At 41.4% G+C, this 18,519-nt stretch overlaps 1 protein-coding gene across 2 annotated transcripts; it reads right to left on the minus strand.

Moving 5' to 3' along the window:
• Nucleotides 1–15,054: 15,054 nt before the first annotated feature.
• On the minus strand, nt 15,055–17,436 carry LOC144997759 (coiled-coil protein). Of its 2 annotated transcripts, none has more exons than XM_078957628.1 (6): nt 17,200–17,436; nt 16,218–16,345; nt 16,020–16,123; nt 15,828–15,915; nt 15,563–15,624; nt 15,055–15,432 (listed from the first exon to the last, which is right to left on the minus strand). In XM_078957628.1, exons 1-6 carry the CDS (start codon nt 17,310–17,312, stop codon nt 15,280–15,282), a joined length of 648 nt encoding a protein of 215 aa, XP_078813754.1. In that variant the 5' UTR covers nt 17,313–17,436; the 3' UTR covers nt 15,055–15,279. The 2 variants fall into 2 exon arrangements, with proteins under 2 accessions (XP_078813754.1, XP_078813755.1); XM_078957629.1 differs by having other exon boundaries at nt 16,218–16,362; nt 17,200–17,334.
• Between the last annotated feature and the right edge of the window lie 1,083 nt (nt 17,437–18,519).

Here is an 18,519-nt window from a genome sequence, read left to right on the forward strand (position 1 = left end):
TAATGAACATGTGTTTTGAAACTTATACTCAGATTATGTTTTGGAATGATGAGTTTGCTTAAAGTAATGTTTTATTAAAAGAATTTTTTGGTCTTAAATTTTGGGTCGTTACAAGTTGTTATCAGAGCCTTGGTTTGAGGGATTCGGACATGCCCTCGAGTGTGTCTGAACTCAAACTGAGGGATTGGTATGGAAGTTTTTAAAACGAAAAGACAGTTTTGTAAAAAGAGAGTTTTGAGAAAGAAAACGGTTTTAGAAAAGCAAAAAGAATTCAGAAAGAAAAGAACTTTGAAAAGAGAAAAGAGGTGTGGTGCATGCAATCAACCAAGCTCAAGTAAGTACCCCAAAATACCCATACAAGTCTATGTGTTGATTATCAGTTAATGAAACAGCATGCTAGATTAGGACTGAGGATCTAGGGATGATGCCTTATGTGCCTATTATATGTGCTTTTGATCTGCATGATAGTGCTGACTAGATAGTAGTGGGATAGCCTGTTTAGGTTACGCCTGAGTTTATGAGTTGTGTTGCATGCTAGTTCAGATTCTTGCTATGTGGATATGATTGCTTGAGTATGTTATGGTTAGATTTTTCCCTTTTTCTGAATGTTGCTTGCTTTGTGCATTGTGGGATTCTGAGTGATGGGAGTTAGCCATTAGGTGGATACGGTACTTCACATGTGATAAGGGTTGAATAATCTCAGAGTGTTCGATTTGGTTGTAACACATAAAGTTTTAAAGGCCAAGAAAGGAAAGAAAGCCCTAATTTTAAGGGTCGACTCAGCGAGTCCAAGGAGGGACTCGGCGAGTCCGAGCGGGATCCGGGTCAAGGTGTAAGTGGCCAACTCGGCGAGTCGGCCAAGTGGACTCGGTGAGTCCGGTCTGTGCGAGGAAAACCCTAAATTAGAGACTTTGGGTGCTATTTAAGCTTCTTATTCTCTCCATTAGGGTTCCTTATAGCATCCCTCGTTCAGAAAACGAAGCCTAAGCCTCCATTGTTGTGCATCCAAGCTTCCAAGCCATTTTTGGGTGATTTGAAGGAAAAAGAGGGAAGGGAATCAGTGAAGCTTCAAGGATTGGCTTCAGATCTGGAGTTTGTGGAGTCTTTCTGAGGTATTGAAGGTATTAATTCATTTCCTTCCCTTAGATCTATTTTTGGTTGTGAGTTTTGGGCTTTTTAAGCCATTATTAGCCACCCTTATGGGTTAGAAGCCGGATCTGGAGTTGATACTTCAAATCCAAGTGTGTTATGGCTTGGAGAAGCAAAAAGTATCAGCCCTTGAGTCAATTTTGAAGCCCCTTGGCCTTAAACCCTAGTTTATGGCATATTTCGCCTAAATCTCCTTCTCTACACGTAAAGTTTGCAACTTTACGTGAGGAATAGGCTTGGGAAGGGTAGATCTACAATTTGGAGTCCATGCATGACTCAAAAGTCCTATACATGTATGGAGAACTGAAGGGACTCGACGAGTCCTTTGAGTGGACTCGGCGAGTAGCATGAAGTTGTGGAGAAACTCGACAAGTGGGATGAACAACTCGTCGAGTCATATGAAGATTGCCGTGTACTCGGCGAGTCTGTTCTTGGACTCGGCGAGTCAGGTCGCGAAACCCCAAACCCTTCGAGTTGAGACTCGAATCAGTGAGTCAGGTGAAGACTCAGTGAGTTGGACAGGTCAGGACTCAGAAATCGGTAGACTCGGCGAGTCATGGACTGACTCGGCGAGTCGAGTCGCGAATGGAAGGATTCTAAACATTTTGAACTCGACGAGTTAGTAGGGTGACTCGACGAGTAGGGTTGACCTGGAAGGTTGACCTTGACTAGGACTTTGACTTGGACCAGGGTTGACTTGGTTGTCTTTCGGGGGTCAGTTAGACTCAGTGTTGCATTGATATTGGTAGTTCGGGGAGCAAGGGGAGTAGGAGTTCAGTGAGTTGTCTGGCAGCAGCTAGTGAGAGCATCAACAAGTTCAGCCAGTGCAGGTGATTTTCCCTTTGTCTGAATGGGTCTAAGGCCACAATGTCGGCCCATGTAGTTATGAGTAGAAGATCCGGGGGTTAGCCCTAGGCACAATATGCTAGTATGATTATCAGGACGAGGTCCAGTAATAGCGGGCGGTGCCCAAGGATTTGTTTATATGATAGTTTATACTTGTTGTTTGTGTGATACATGTATGTGCCTGGTAGGGAGGTGAGTGTGGGCGAGGTACCGTATCTCACCAATAGCAGAGTGTGGATGGGGTTCCATATCTCATTAGAAGCATAACATGGGTGAGGCCCAAACTAGAACAGGAGGGAGAGTGTGTTAGGCCCGTATCTCACTACGATTAGGAGCGTGGACGGGGTTCCATGACTCATCAGTAGCAGGTCATGGGCGAGGCCTTAGGACAGAACCACTTGCATGTGTTTAGTTATATGTTGTGATATGTTTATGTGTTATTATTTGTTGGCGGGCGAGGCCCTCTGACAGGCGAGGCCTAAGTAAAACAGATCTGTATCCGAGCGGGGCTCGAAGCCAGGCAGGGCCTGGAGCGGCGGGGCCGTTGTAGCGGGTGAGGCCCGAGGTAGGGGGCGAGGCCCAAGATAGCGGGCGTGGCCCAGTATGTGCAGTATGTGGTTATGCATGGTATGTGGTAGGGTGGGGAACTCACTAAGCTTCATGCTTACGGTTTTCAGTTTTGGTTTTAGTACTTCCGGTTGCGGAGGGAAGAACTCAGGGTGATCGCATGGAACACACCATAGATTAGACAGCCTGGGAATGTTTACTATGATAATAAACATGTGTTTTGAAAACTTATACTCATATTATGTTTTGGAATGATGACTGTACTTTAAGTAATGATTTATTAAAAGAAATTTTTGGTCTTAAATTCTGGGTCGTTACATTGGTCCTATTACGCAGCTCTTGTTTGAGTCCAACCGTTGTAGGAACGAGTCCTCTACTTGAAGGATTATCTGAGCCTCGTCACATGTGATGGTATCCAGGTGATGGCTAATTGGCATCACAAGGAGACCTTCAGCAGCTGAGGGTTGGTTTGAGTTGAGTCAGAGGTTTCCCTAGGGTAAGCCTAGGATGAGGTAGTGTTGGGAGCAGTAGTAGTAGAAAAGGGACCTGGTGGAGTCGAAGCAGTTCTTGAGGAAAGTACGGATAGATGTGGAAGGTAGTATGGGCCCGTACTACTGAAAGCAGAGGATCTGTACTCGATTCGGGAAAGGCCGAGACAAGACCGGGAACCTGGTAGTGAGTATGTTTGGTCTCGCAGCAGTGAGGAGTATTCTGATAATGGTTATGTTATATGTTTCAGTATGGTGACATTGCGAGAGAGACCAGCGGGCGGATCAGGCGCCGGAGAGGGATCAGGCCCGGGTTTAGGGGTCGAGCAGCTCGAGGAGCGGATGAGAGAGTTGATATCAGCTGAGGTTACACGCAGTATTCTAGCTCAGACTCCTGTGATCTTTGGTACGGTCAAGGAGGGTATATTGGAGATTTTGGATGAGAGGTTGGGAGCCTTCCGTACTGAGATGATGGCATTGATGGGAGCGCGTACCTTAATATTTCAGGAGTTTAGGGCTTACGGGGCACCAAATTATCATGGGGCTAGGGACCCCATCGCTAGCAGTAGATGGTTGGCTGATGTTGCCAACGCGATCCGTACGAGCCGGTGTCCTGAGGAGGACAAGGTCAGACTCGCTTGCTGTCTTCTGAAGGACATAGCGAGGGATTGGTGGGAAGAGATTGGTCATGCTTTAGGTGATGATGCCGCGTTGGACGCGATGACTTGGAGCGATTTCTCAGCTAGGTTCAGGGCAGAGTTATCGCCGATTATTGAGGTGCAGCAGCTGGACCGGGAGTTTCAGGATTTGACGCAGACTACTGAGATTGTGGCGGAGATCACCGCCAAGTTCAGGGAGAGGGCTCTTCTCGTACCGCAGTATGTCGCGGATGAGGAAATGAAGAAGGCCCGATATCACGAGATGCTAAGGGCTGACATCAGCGAGTTCGTGAGCAGGTCCGGTTGTAAGACGCTGGAAGATATGATTTCTCGGGCCAGGGAGAGGGAAATTGATTTGGAGCAGACCCGGAAAAGGAAGCCGGATGAGTTTCAGGTAGCCGCGAGTTCGGGCAAAAGGCCCAAGGGATCGGATTCGAGATCGAGGGATTATCAGGACCGCAGTCGATGCAGAAAGTGTGGCAGGGCGCACGGGGGCGCGTGCAGGAGTGGTAGTGGTGGTGAGTCTGGCTGCTTCAGGTGCGGTCGGACTGGTCATTTTAGCAGGGATTGTACTGTTACCATCACTCAGGGATCAGACTTGATATGTTTTCACTGCAATCAGCAGGGCCACAAGAAGGCCCAGTGCCCCAGTTTGTTTTCAGCAGGACGGGTGATGGTACCTGCCCCTGGAACCTTGAGGATCACGTACGGCCGTCAGGGTCGTGCAGAGGAGCTTACGGTAGGAGGCGGGGCTTTTCAGATGGCTACCTTGGAGACGCGAGCAGCGCCGGACGTTGCAGGTATGCGATTTCCATTTTCAGTTCTTTTGTTTGTGCATGATGTTATATTGTTATGGTTTCTGCATCATTATCGGTATGAGCATTTCATTTTGAGCGGTTTGATTGTGATCGATTTATATGCCATCTGCATACCTTGGATATTTGGTTAGTAGTTAAGGGATGGGTTCTATCGAAGAAGGTTACTTAGGGTGCAGTAACTGTAGCATGCCTTGGAGGGACTCGGTATATCCCGCTAGTTCAGAGCCGTATAAGTTTTAGAAATGGACTGGTTAGATCCCTAGCTATGGTAAGCGTGGGATTCCTCAGTAGATTGATTATGGAATGGTAGCAAGGATTGGGATTTCTATTCATTGAGCAGCGAGGTGTAAGCAGGATCGGAGTGGGGGAGAATCCTCCGAATGTACCAGGATAAGAGCACGTAATCCAGAGTGAGTACGTGATTTCTGAGAAGGAAAAGAGGTAGTTCAGCATTTGATGGATTGGGTAGTTCAAGGTTGGGAGTTTGAGAAACTCCCCATCAGTCCGTGCGTGTAAATGGTGATGGTGAGTATGTGGTTCGGATTCAGGTTGAAGGGTCGTCTGTAGGACTCGTGTGAGTCGGAATGAAGATCTTGAGGTCCGTATGAGAATAGTAGTATAGGTGAGACCTGAGAGCAGGGTTGCTCAGTAGTATGGTTGGGTAAGACCCGTGGGTGAGGCCCGTGAGTTTTAGCAGCAAGTGGGACCTGGTAGGGATCTTAGTGTCTGGATAGGGGATCGGGGATCCCTGGGAATTGTAGTGCTTGTATGGCAGGATAGATTGAGAAATTTTTAGGTGGTTGAAGTCTCTTCGAAAGTCGCTGGGAGCGACTAGTAATTGTGTTGGGTCAGCAATCGGTGGGAGTCGGTAATCCAGATATTGATAGGATGGTAGGGACCAGCGTGGTCTCAGTTCATCCGGAAGCCCGATAAGGAATAACAGATTTTCCAGTCAGTAGTAGTGCGAGTATGCAGCGTATGGTGGAATTCAGTTAGTTGATCGCGGGGGTGCTCGACACCAAATGATAGTAGAAGGAATGCCCAGTGGATACTGGCCAAAATGACCCGTACTGGGAGTAGCGGGAGTAATGGATTGGGTGAGGATAGGGTCTTCATAGTGGCAGAGGGGACAGATGGTTATGGAGCATTGCCTTGGGAAGGCAAGGAAATCGCGCAAGGAAAGAAGGGGTGAACCCCTATGGGGTCAGTGCAGTATTCGGAGAGTATCAGAAGGATTGTCGGTTAGGTAGGGTTTTCTTCCAGGATGTTCTGGGTCAGGGTTGACCCGAGATTATTATCCGCAAGGGTTGACGTTAGTCTGAATGACTGAACGGAAGGCCATTGATGGTAGGCAGCTGGTGTTAGAATAATTGGTGGGGTATCGGAGCCAGATCGCAGGCAGTGGAGCATAGCAAACTTCGAGGACGACATTTAGTTTAAGTGGGGGAGAGTTGTAACACTCAAAGTTTGGAAGGCCAAGAAAGGAAAGAAAGCCCTAATTTTAAGGGGCGACTCGGCGAGTCCAAGGAGGAACTCGGCGAGTCCGAGCAGGATCCAGGTCGAGGAGTAAGTGACCGACTCGGCGAGTCTGGTCTGAATGAGGAAAACCCTAATCCCGGGAGTTGTATCCTATTTAAAGGGTGTTATGTCCCTCCCTCAGCCCCCATATCATCCTACAGAACCAGTAAACCCTTGATTTCGTGTGAGCTTCCATCATTTGAGAGAAATAGCTTGGAGGAAGGAAACTTTGGAAAGGAACTTGAAGATCAAGAAGGTTGCTTCAAAGGAGGAGGTGTAGATCCGAGATCTACTTCGGTTGTGTTCATCTTGGAGGTAACAAGCTGCTATCTTCCCTCCTTTACATCTAGATCTACTTTTGTTATAAGATTTGGGGGTTTTATGGTTGTTTGAGACCCAATTCGAGTTTGGGGCCTAGATATGTTGTTGCCACTTCAGATCTAGTATTGGGATGGTCTAATATGTCATAAAGCATCAAAAGATGAGGAGTTGGTGAAGCCCTTTTGTCCCAAAACCTAGCCCTAGAGTGTTTTGAGCCTAGATCTCTTTAGTTATACGTAAAGTCTGCAACTTTACATGAGGATTGAGCTTTGGGAGTATGGATCTATGAGTTGGAACCCCTGCATGACTCAAAAGCCCTCTGCATGTAAAGGGATTTGAATGGACTCGGCGAGTCCTTTGAGTGGACTCGGCGAGTCCTTTGAGTGGACTCGGCGAGTCCTTTGAGTGGACTCGGCGAGTAGCATGAAGGTGAGGAGCAACTCGACGAGTGGGATGAACAGCTCGTCGAGTCAGATGAAGATTTCCTTGTACTCGGCGAGTTTGTTCTTGGACTCGGCGAGTCAGGTTGCAAAACCCCAAACCCTTCGAGTTAAGACTCGAATTAGTGAGTCGGGTGGAGACTCGGTGAGTTGGACAGGTCAGGACTCAGAAATCGGTAGACTCGGCGAGTCATGGACTGACTCGGCGAGTCGAGACGCGAATGGAAGGAATCTGAATATTTGAACTTGGCAAGTCAGTAGGATGACTCGACGAGTAGGGTTGACCTGGAAGGTTCACTTTGACCAGGACTTTGACTTTGACCAGAGTTGATTTGGTTGTCTTTCGAGGGTCGGTTAGGCTCAGTGTTGCTTTGATATTGGTAGTTCAGGGAGCAAGAGGAGCAGGAGTTCAGTGAGTTTCCGGGCAGCAGCTAGTGAGATCATCAGCAAGTTCAGCCAGTGTAGGTGAGTTTCCCTTTTGTGTGAATGGGTTTAAGGCCACAATACCGACCCATGTAGTTACGAGTAGAAGACCCGGGGGTTAGCCCTAGGCACAGTATGCTAGTATGATATTCAGGATGAGGTCCAGTAATAGCGGGTGGGTACCCCAAGATTTGTTTATATGATAGTTTATACTTGTTGTCTGTGTGATACATGTATGTGCCTGGTAGGGAGGTGAGTGTGGGCGAGGTCCCGTATCTCACTAATAGTAGAGTGTGGATGGGGTTCCATATCTCATTAGTAGCAGAACATGGGCGAGGCCCAAACTAGATGTCACAACTAGAAATTTTGTGTCTTGTAATCACTATACTCAAGTAAAATGTTGAACCAAAAACTAAAGAGCGTGTGTGATGCTTTCAAAAACTTCAATCAAATACATCATACAAGTACTACAAATAGTCATCAAGCAATTGGAAACCCTAGAAGTTCTTGTTTAGTTCCATTTTGGACTAGGACTTCCTTATTGGACCCAGAGGGGCCAATAAACTTCCAATTTGACTATCATGGGTTTAGAACCTTTTAATGGGCTCTAATTGAACCTACTTTCATTTATTCCAACAATTTGGGCCACATTAGGCCTAGAATGGAATAAATCAACTTCATGAAACATTATGGGCCATAATTAACTTAAACTAGCCCAACAAGGTATAAAAATCACACTTATATCTTATAATCATCCAAACTAACTCTAATATTGGGCTTAGGGGCATTAAAGCCCAAAACTTTCCTTTCCTTTTAAAATTTCGGCCCAAAAGCCCAAGACCAAAGATGAAGAGTTGACTTCATCATGCCACCTCATTATTACCTCTTGGTTCTCCATGCAACATGTCTCATACTTCCATGCATATATCACCTCAAGGTCTCTTCTTCTTCCTCTCTCTCATTCTCGGCCAAACACACACATATACACTCACAAAATTCATTTCATCCTCCCTAAGTTGTGAAGAACATCTCCTCCTTCCCTCTCCTAAAATTTTCGAGGTTTAAGTGCATTCCAAGGAGATTTTTCACAAAAATCACCATCCAAGGTAAGGTTATACTAAATTCTATGATCTAGGTTCCTTGATCAATCTAAAATATCTTCTTAACTCTCATGAAATCATAAACTTGTGTCTTAGAACCCCTCAAACTCGAGATCTTCAAGAAAAGGGTGCTAAGGCCAAAAATCACTTCATTTCTTCCATCTTTTCTCCAAAAACCGAAACCACACCCTAAGGTGAGCTTCATACTCCCTATTTTTCTGTTTTATAAGTTTTGTGGGGGGGGGGGGGTGGGAATACAAGTGAAAGTGTAGATCTATACGTATTTGTATGCCTTGTATGATTTCTATGCTCATATGTGTGTTTTTGTGTGATTATGATGTTGGATCTAGCCATAAACCCCTAAAAATCGAGATATACTTTATGTTAAATGATACTAGCATAAATTATATTACTACATACAAAGTATTCCAAGAAAAATAGCTAAGTGGCTTAATAACATCTTCTTTGGGCTAAAAACTCATTTTTGGACACAAAATGTTAAAAATATAAAGTTAAAGGGCCCAAAATGACATATTACGAATTCTGATGGGTGAGATGAGTCAAAACAGTTTCAATATTGTATTTTCTGGAAATATACTCTTTTGGAGGATTAAAAATATAAATTTCAAGCTTAATGGGCTAAAAATGACATTTTCGGCCCAATATGCGAATTTTTCCAATTTGAGGGGCTGAAACTGTGTTTTCTGTAAAACAGTGGACTACTAGTGTTCTAAGCCCTTTTCAAAGGTTAAAAATGCTTTTCATAATTAAAAAGGACCAAAGTTGCAAAAAATTTCCAATTTGGGCCAAAAGTGTAAAAATTGCGAAAAAGAGAGGTTACAGCCGAGAAAATTGTATTTTGAGGGACTAAAACTGTTTTCAATTAAAAATGTGCTGAAAAATATCAATTTCAATAAGTTTTGATGTTAAAATGCCAAGAAAAATGGTCTAAGGACTAAACCGGAAATTAATTTATTCAAAGGGTTGAAAAAGCAAATTTACAAAACAAAGAGGGGTTGTAAACAGAAAAATTTCAATGTTAATTCAATACATCCGTTGTGATCAAATACTGACACTGCGACTACCGACGAATTACAATACACAACAACACCAAAAATCGTTATCAAACGAATTGATTCGATCTCGAATCAATATCAAATCCGAAACTACTAACACGACGACAACCCGATTCATACATGGAAAATTTGGGAATTCAATACACACGTGAGAGTGTACAGACGTCGATACACCATCTTTGGGCTCAAAAGTGTAAAATCTTGTTTGTTGGGCCTAGCTAGCCCAATGACCTGATCTTTAGGCCCGCAGACATCAACCTTACGAGTTGTTGGGTCTTACATGATCCAACACAACGTAAAAGGACTTTCGATGGCTGTTACACTGTTGGTCCCCAAGGGTCCTTTGGTACTGCTAGTAAAGTCGAGAATTCACCAAATGCGAGTCGGGCCAAGGGTCCTTCGCATTCACTATAGCCTCGACCGACTAATGGGATTATTGAGATCTTCGTGCCCTCTCTTCTCCTCGGTCGTGGGGCTACACGAAGTCAGGGCGGTTGGATTACGTGAATAGTACGGACGACGCCTAAGGGATCGTTAGTATAGTTGTAAACTGGTCGTTTGTGTAACGCGTGTTTATAACAATTCACCATGCGCAATAATCCAACATCGCCTGGAATCAATGACTTCACATACCGCGATGGTACACCAACTACAGAATTCAAAGTGTTAGGAAAACATCGGGTTTTCCTAGGGTTATTCAATACATACATTTACGAGACGTACACCAAGTTTAATAAATTCTTTTTACAATTATAGAAACAAAACATTTACGAGATGTACACCAAGTTTAATAAATTCTTTTTACAATTATAGAAACAAACAAGCATACCTATGGATCTTCACAAACTTTTTCATAAACTCTTTTCAGAAAATATCGGATTTTCTGGTAGTTTCAAAACAATACAAAACATTGGCTTTCAAACACCGCTTATGAACTCACCAACATTTCATATGTTGACGTTTTTCAAAATACTTGTATTCTCAGGTAACAGGTAAACCAAGGGGAAAAATGTACTCAGTGATGGCTTGCAGTTTGTTTATCTATTATCGAACAATTTCTTTTTGGGAATGTAATGTTAAAACAATGTACTAAGTGTAAACCTTACCAGTTGTACTATCTCAATGCATGGTGATGTATGATGTTATGTTTCATATATATTCAATGTTATGGTATTCAACTGAGTCACGACAACCCTCGGACGTTTCCGCCGTCTGGTTCGGGGGTGTGACACTAGAAAAGGAGTGAGAGTGGGCTGGGTCCGTATCTCACTACCAGTAGGAGCGTGGACGGGGTTCGATGACTCATCAGTAGCAGGACAAGGGCGAGGCCTTAGGACAAGATCAGTCGTATGAGTTTAGCTTATGTGTTGTGACATGTTTATGTGATATTATTTGTTGGCGGGCGGGGCCCTGTGACAGGCGAGGCCTAAGTAAAACAGATATGTATCCGAGCGGGGCTCGAAGCCAGGCGGGGCCTGGAGCGGCGGGGCCGTTGTAGCGGGCGAGGCCCGAGGTAGGGGGCGAGGCCCAAGATAACAGGCATGGCCCAGTATATGCAGTATGTGGTTATGTATGGTATGTGGTAGGGTGGGGAACTCATTAAGCTTCGTGCTTACGGTTTTTAGTTTTGGTTTCAGGTACTTCCGGTAGCGGAGGGAAGAGCTCGGGGTGATCGCATGGCACACACCATAGATTAGACAACCTGGGAATGTTTACTCTGATAATGAACATGTGTTTTGAAACATATAGTCAGATTATGTTTTCGAATGATGAATTAGCTTAAAGCAATGTTTTATTAAAAGAAATTTTTGGTCTTAAATTTTGGGTCGTTACAGTAGTCGTAACATTCACTAGCGATCAGATAGTATGGAGAGTGTTGTAAGACTGGTGGTGTAGCTGTAGCATTCATTAGCGGTCAGGTAGCATGGGAAGTGTTGTAACTATGTGGGTGTAGCCGTAGCATTCACAAGGGTTGGCAATTAGTGTTAGAGTGTTGTACGTCTGCGGGTGTAGTCGTAGCATTCACTAGGTTGGTAGATATCATGAGCGCGTTGTTAGGACGCGAAAGGAACATGAGTACCCGCTAGTTCGGGTGTAGCAGTGAGGATATAGAAATCCATGGATTGGATTATGGAATTACCCAAATGGATTAGATCTAGTGGAGCCATTGATAAAGACTGTAGGGACGCCACTACAGTTATGAGATCAGGGAAGCAATGTATTGCTTAGGTTTGTGTATGATATAAGGCTACCATTAGTCATGTAGCCATCACTCTTAGCCTTGGGTTTGGAGACGTCAAGATTCGATGCATGGACCCGATCAATTGGATCAGGAGGTTGTTAGAGCCATAGTGGTAAGATAACTAATGTCAACTATTGATAGAAAAGGATTTCGTGTGGAGCGACTGCGTGTGGGTCCTTTGGCTTCGCAGTCGGGCCGGAACCCGATATTTTAGATGGTTGGCAAACGAATTGAGACCAGGAAGGTCTCGGTAGATTCTAGAATGCTTCAGGCAGTTCAGTGTTCGGACAGTTTTAGCGTTTGCGCAGTGTTAGTATTTATGTTTTAGGTTGCAAATACGGACAAAATAGCTGGTTGATTAGGAAGTGACAAGTCACTCACAACGGGATCAGTTGAGCCCTGACCAGGTATAAGTGATATGGAGGGATAATTAGGTCTATAATCCTGTTTTATAGTGGGAACCTCAAGCTATCAGAAGTTGAGTAGTTAGTTGAGGGATAAACGGACTGGGTTCAACGATAATGATTCAGTATGAGTGGTTTGTCAGGGATTCAGACCATCTCGAGAAAACATATTTCGGACAGAGTACATGTGATCTTGTTGCGAGGAATTTGTTCAACTGCGGATTTTAGGGCTTTACGAAGATTGGTCACAGTTACCCTAGGAAGGCTAGGGTGTGCCCAATATGGTGACCATGTTACTAGAGTGGTTGGGCATGTAAGGAATGATAAGGAATGATTTCGAGGATGAAATCTAATTTAAGTAGGGGAGAGTTGTAACACTCTGTTTATTTAATAAATAAATAGACGAATTAATAAATGAATAATAGCCCTAAAAGCGGAATAGTGTAGCAAGGAGTTAGTTTTGGGGGTTAAAAAGTTATAATTGAAAGTTTAGGGGGGTTAAAATGTAATTTCCGAATTTGTTTGTAAAGTATTTTGAAGGTTGAGGGCAGTGGCGAGTCTAGAACAACAACCTACGTGGGTCACTATTTAAGTGATCCCGATAGAAATGACATGGCTAAAAAAATACTAGTAATGGGTTGATTCATATAAGCAATTTTTTTAAAGATATTACAATTGTATCCGAAAAGGTCTGATATCTTGATATATATCCACAATCATATCATTACTAATACTATCTAAAACACTTTTTCAATATATGGCACTAAACTATCCACTAAGTTGGGAAACAAAAACCATCAAATAAAACTATATTGATTTCACGATAGATTGAATCAAAGGCAATATGTATTAAAACATACCACATGAAGTGATGAAACCTACCATACAAAACCTATTGTGCAGAAGTCAAAATAGATGTTGTTATCAATGGCGCCAAGATTAGAGATTACGTATTAAATTGATTATATCTTGAACTTTTGATTTAATTATATTTATTCGTAACTATGAAGAAGATTAGAAGAAGTGTAAACCCGTTGAATACAATCATTATCAATCACAAGTTCACAATTGAGAACCTTCAAAGTTAAAATTCGACATGAAGAAGAAATCAATGCGGATTGTAGGTCGGGACTAATGTGAATGTGAGGTTGTCAGCAGCCGGAGGGAGGCAAACATATGGCCTGAACGAGTGATCGATAGGAGTGACTTTTGTTGGTTCCTTACGATTTGTGTGATTGCATCATGCATATTTACTAGAAACGAACGACCAATTCATATTCAGTTTGTATATTTTTTCTTTATTTAATTTTAAAAGGTATTGGGTTACTTTTTGATGGACAATATTTGAAATAAACTAAAATTAAACAATTCATATACAGAAGATGGCTAAAAGTCCATGACAAATAAATTAAGGTGGGCCATCTACAAATTTTAAGGTAGGTTATAATTTTTTTATTAATTACTTGTAATATAATTTTTTTCTTTAGGTGGGTCATTAAAGGGATGTTTAGTAAATTATGGGATGTTTAGTAAATTATGAGCTTATTATGAAGGGATTTTTGAAGTCAGAGACTGTTTGGTAAATATTAGATTAAAGGTGAAAATATTTTATGGGGCCAGGGGATAAAGAGTAAGTTTTGGGCTTGATTTGAAAAGAATTTCAGAGGGCAGGGTTAAAAAGGTAAAATATGGGCTGAGTTGAAAGAAAAAGGGAAAGGAGGGGCCGAAGGTGGCATTATGGGATAAGTTTGATAGAGTGGTCGGGTATATATTCTACCAAGTAACCCTAACCCTAGCTGTGAGTCCAGCCACCACCTCCACTCTCGAGATTTCCAGCGCCACACCACCACCTCCGTTGAGGTCATCACCGCCGCCGTTAAGGCCGAAGACCACTAGAAGCGTCGTCGTCGTCTCACTGCCAACGAAGAGGGGGAGTCGTTTTCCCGACATGATGTTCAGAGCGTTGGGTTGCGTTCGCTGTGGCTGATGTTGTTCCTTCTTCCGTTTCTCCCGTCGCAACATGGTAGTTCGCGACCGCCGACGCCATCACCAAGTGTTCGTCACGATCGGGCTGCATCCGACCATCTCTTGCCATCAGAAAAGAAGGCCGACACCGGTACAAACTCAATCACATAAGCTCCATTGTAACGCTACTGTTCCGCCGTTCTTCGAGCATGTTCGTGTGGCCGTGTTGGAAGGCTGGGAAAGGTTAATATTGGTGTTGGAAAAATGTTGTTTGTTGGATAGGGGAACCGGTTTTGCTTCCTTGTCTCCCATTCATCGTTTGCGTTCGTTATCCGGAGCATGAGGCTCAACTAGCACGACCGAAGACGAGATACGGGGGTGGTGTGCAAGGACCACTTTCATGGCCATGTAGACCACAAACCGGATCGTGACGATGGTCTAACACCAACTTGAAAGAAATCCACCAATTAGAGTAGTCTTAGAAAACTTGTTAAGTCTGTTGTCCTTTGTATCCACAATCTAAGTGAAATGCCACATTCAAGCAACGTAAGCATCACATACTTAGTGTAAAAACATAAATGCCTCTTTTCATCCTAATCATTAAAAATAACCCTCCTAATCATTAAAAATAACCCTAAAAAGTAATTTATTTTGTTGTCCTTGTAACCAAACCAAGTTCAGACATGTAAAACGTAAATCTCGCTTTCATCATTATCATTGAAAACAGTCTCATAAAGTGAAGTCCCGAAGTCTAACAACATACACACATAGTTCAAAGTAAAGACATAAATACCCCATTCATCTTTATCATCGAAAATAGCTTCAGAAAACTTGTTCAAACCATCATCCTTGGTAACAAAAGCAATTTGAATGAAGTCTCAAGTTCAAACAACATGAACATCACTTTTATCACTACGAGGATATTGTAATCATACCATGCATATCAAGATAACTTAATGCAAATACACAAGCATCATACCAAGAATTTAAGATAACTTTATCATCATGATATCATAAAAAAAAGTAGCAAACAACAAATTCATACAAACCAAGCTTCCCTCCCTCTTGGAATTGTGGAATTCCGGCCATTTTACCTTTTTATTAAACATCCACAAAAACCAAGAGACTCGGGGCATCATCATCATCATAATCATAACACTTGAAATCCACAAGTCTACATCAATCAATAAAACCAAAAACCAAAACCATTGGTCAAACTGGTCAAGAAAACAGTTTGGTTGTTGTATTTTTGAAAGATATCTTTTACATGAAATCCTCTTCGAGTTCTTGTAAGGACTTGTGGGTTGATGCAATCTCTTTATTGGAAGTCATTTTGTCAGCCACCATTAGATTTTTGTAGCTCCTCACCTCCGCTTGTCTCTCCTTTTCAAGCCTTTCCATCTCCTCTCTCCTTTTCTGTACAAATATCAAAGAAAAGCACTTGTACTTTCACCACTTTATCATTTAAGTGTCTAAATCGATAAAACAGTGAAAGTTCAAGGGGTTTTATGTAAAATATAATTCCACATGTTATTAATATACTCACTTTGTCTCTCAGCTGCTGCTTCCTCTCTGCCCTTTCTGCAGCATTAACTGCTTCACGCTCAGCTACAAATAGACAACATGAAAATTAACTCATGACAACATAAATGATTAAATTATAATGATAATAACAATATTTTTAAGTACACCTTTTACTATTCATTTTACTAAAACCAACATATTTTTTAATATTGATTATCTTGATAAAATTTCTGTTAAAATAACTGAATGAGAAATGAGGAGTTGAAGTACATTGATGTTTTAAGTACCTTTCAGATCAGGTTTTCTTTCCACTTTTGTCCTGTTCAGTCTATTAACTACCTCATTTATTCGCTTCTCCACCCTCACAGTGCGCACCTAAACACACACACACAAAAAAAAGAAAAAAAAGTTTCTATTTTTAGTAACTTTGATGTGTTTTTTTTAATATTAGAAAGAAAAATAGAAGTGAAGTGACTCACAGCTTTATTGTTGTGGAAGCCAACTTGACCTACATCCATGGATGGAGTCTTCTTTAAGTTTTGCCAAGGTGTATAAACAACATCAATGTTGTTCACTTTATTTCCTGTCAAATGATTTGAAAAAAAATATGTAAAGAAAATAAAGGGTGAAATGGGTAATAATTAAAATGTTTGATTGTTATATGAGAATGGACTTGCCTTGGATGGAATTTGCTTTGACAAGTTGAACACAATCTTCAAGAAGTCCTTCAGAAATGTCATCAATTGTTTGACCTTTACGCATCCTTAGATAAACATGGGCAGAAGACATTTTGTCCACATGGAACCTGAGGTAGAAAAAACCCTGTATGATAAACTAGATATAAGGTGAAAATAATTAATCCAAAAAAAGAAATTTCTAGTTTTTGTGAAAGCCTTAAAGGAAAATCTCATTTCCCTAGTTTCCTTTATTAAGTCGTTCTTTCTGCATTGAGTCAAAAAGAAATGAGCATCTCAGTTTCATTATTATCATAACTACATACACTTTCGGAAAAGAACAACAGAAAGATGTAGGTATGTTAGCAAATTAAATCTTGATTCTATTGTGTTGTGCTAAAGAATATAAAAGAAGAGAAGATTGTAAGATAAAAGAGATTACAACAATCTGAAACTGTAAGACATTCATATGACTTAACATCTTTTGATATTCAATTTACTAAATAAAAATAAATTTACCTTTTTAACAAAGAAAGAAACATTACCATTTTCATTAAACTAAATTATGTGATGTAACAAAGAAATAAACTTTACTGACTTCATTCAACTCTGTGAGGTGTGGATTGAGGATGTGTTAGTAATCATTTACAAACCCGACCATATTAGAAATTAGATTTGAGTCTAAGAAGCTTGCTAATTATTGCAATTTGGGTAATGTAAGAGCACAATTTCACAATCCCCCTTTTCAACAATACTATTACCTTTACAAAAGCTAAAGAAACAGTAAATTTGATCGACATGCGTGTCCATACCGATTGAAATGGACAATTCAGTACACATAGAAGCAATCGGATCAAGAACATTAATGAACAATCATCCAGTTTACATAAGCGTAGACCCTCATCCACAGATACTGATTCCTTAACGTTTTAGATTTTGTGAATTACGAAGTTAATGAAGAGATAGAGAGGGGGAGGGTGTATACCATATATCTTCCGGAAACCCGTATTTGATGAGTTCTTCGTTCTCGAATTTGTCAAGACCCATGAAGATGGTGTAGTCTCCGGCTTCTGGTCGGGCTTTGAAGTAGAACACCATCTTCGCTCTCTCGGCTCTCCACAAAGGAGACTCTTTTCTCTTTTCCTCTTTCTAGGGTTTGCGTTTGGGAAAAGAGGAGAGACGATGACTCCTTATTGCTTTATTTTGTCGATCAAAATTGAAAAGAATCAAAACGCGTAGTTCACGGCCTTTGCTTTATATTATGGATGGGAATGTTCGGATTCAAAACAACGGGTCGGATACACATTCAAACTTTCAAACACTAATTTACTTAAATTATCCTAGTTTGATTATTATTATTATTATTATTATTATTATTTTCATTTGGATACATATGGTTTATATTTTTTGTTTCGTACTGACATGAAAAGATTAAATTATCTTTTATATTTCTTTTTTAGCATTTTATTATTTGTTTATTATTTATTAAATTTAAAAAAATTAAATGATTTATACATGGAACGAACTCACTCTCATTCTCACCCACCACCACTAACACCAGTCACCGACAACCACAATACCACCAAACACTAACGACCACCACCCCATGAGTCACCAACAACCACCACCCCACCTGTCACCGTAACATTCTAGAATAATCTTTAGGAAAATCTAAATCAAATTCACCAAACACACTTACTTGAAAAACCTGGAATCAAATCCACTAAAATTTAGTATTAATCACCACCACATCTACCATCGACAATCATTAATCACCATTACCAACAATCGAACCTAATGATGCTTAAACATTAACAAAAAAAAACCCACATCTAGAGAGAGAGAGAGAGAGATATGGGAGGGAGAGATGGAGGAAAAAGCAAATATGCTTCAAAGAGACTATCAGTTTTCAGTGGCTCTTTAAGCTCCATTTTTCAAACAAGCAAATGTAGAAAGGGTAGAAACGAGGAAGATGAGAGATTTGGTATATGATTTATTTGAATCATAAGTTTACATATGGGTTCTTCAGCTCCTAATATGCATTTTTTGAAGCCAATAAGATCATTAGAGGAAGATAGTGTACATATGCCCTAAGGAGATAACAGGTTGTTTTTTGAAGTAGATGGTGTCGAGAGAGACTATAGGAAAAAGAAATAGTTAAAAGAGGTATGCAGGTGGATGTAGTGGTAATGTTGCGATAAAGTCGGCGATAATTGTGACTATGGTTGCATCTCTCGTGTTAGAAAGAAAAAGATTGATCGATGGTCTTTTTGGAAGAGAGAAGTGAAAGAGAATAAAGAAGATT

The sequence above is a fragment of the Lactuca saligna genome, chromosome 5 (genome assembly GCF_052625555.1).
Source record: "Lactuca saligna cultivar CGN05327 chromosome 5, ASM5262555v1, whole genome shotgun sequence".
In the NCBI taxonomy this organism is placed as follows: domain Eukaryota; kingdom Viridiplantae; phylum Streptophyta; class Magnoliopsida; order Asterales; family Asteraceae; genus Lactuca; species Lactuca saligna.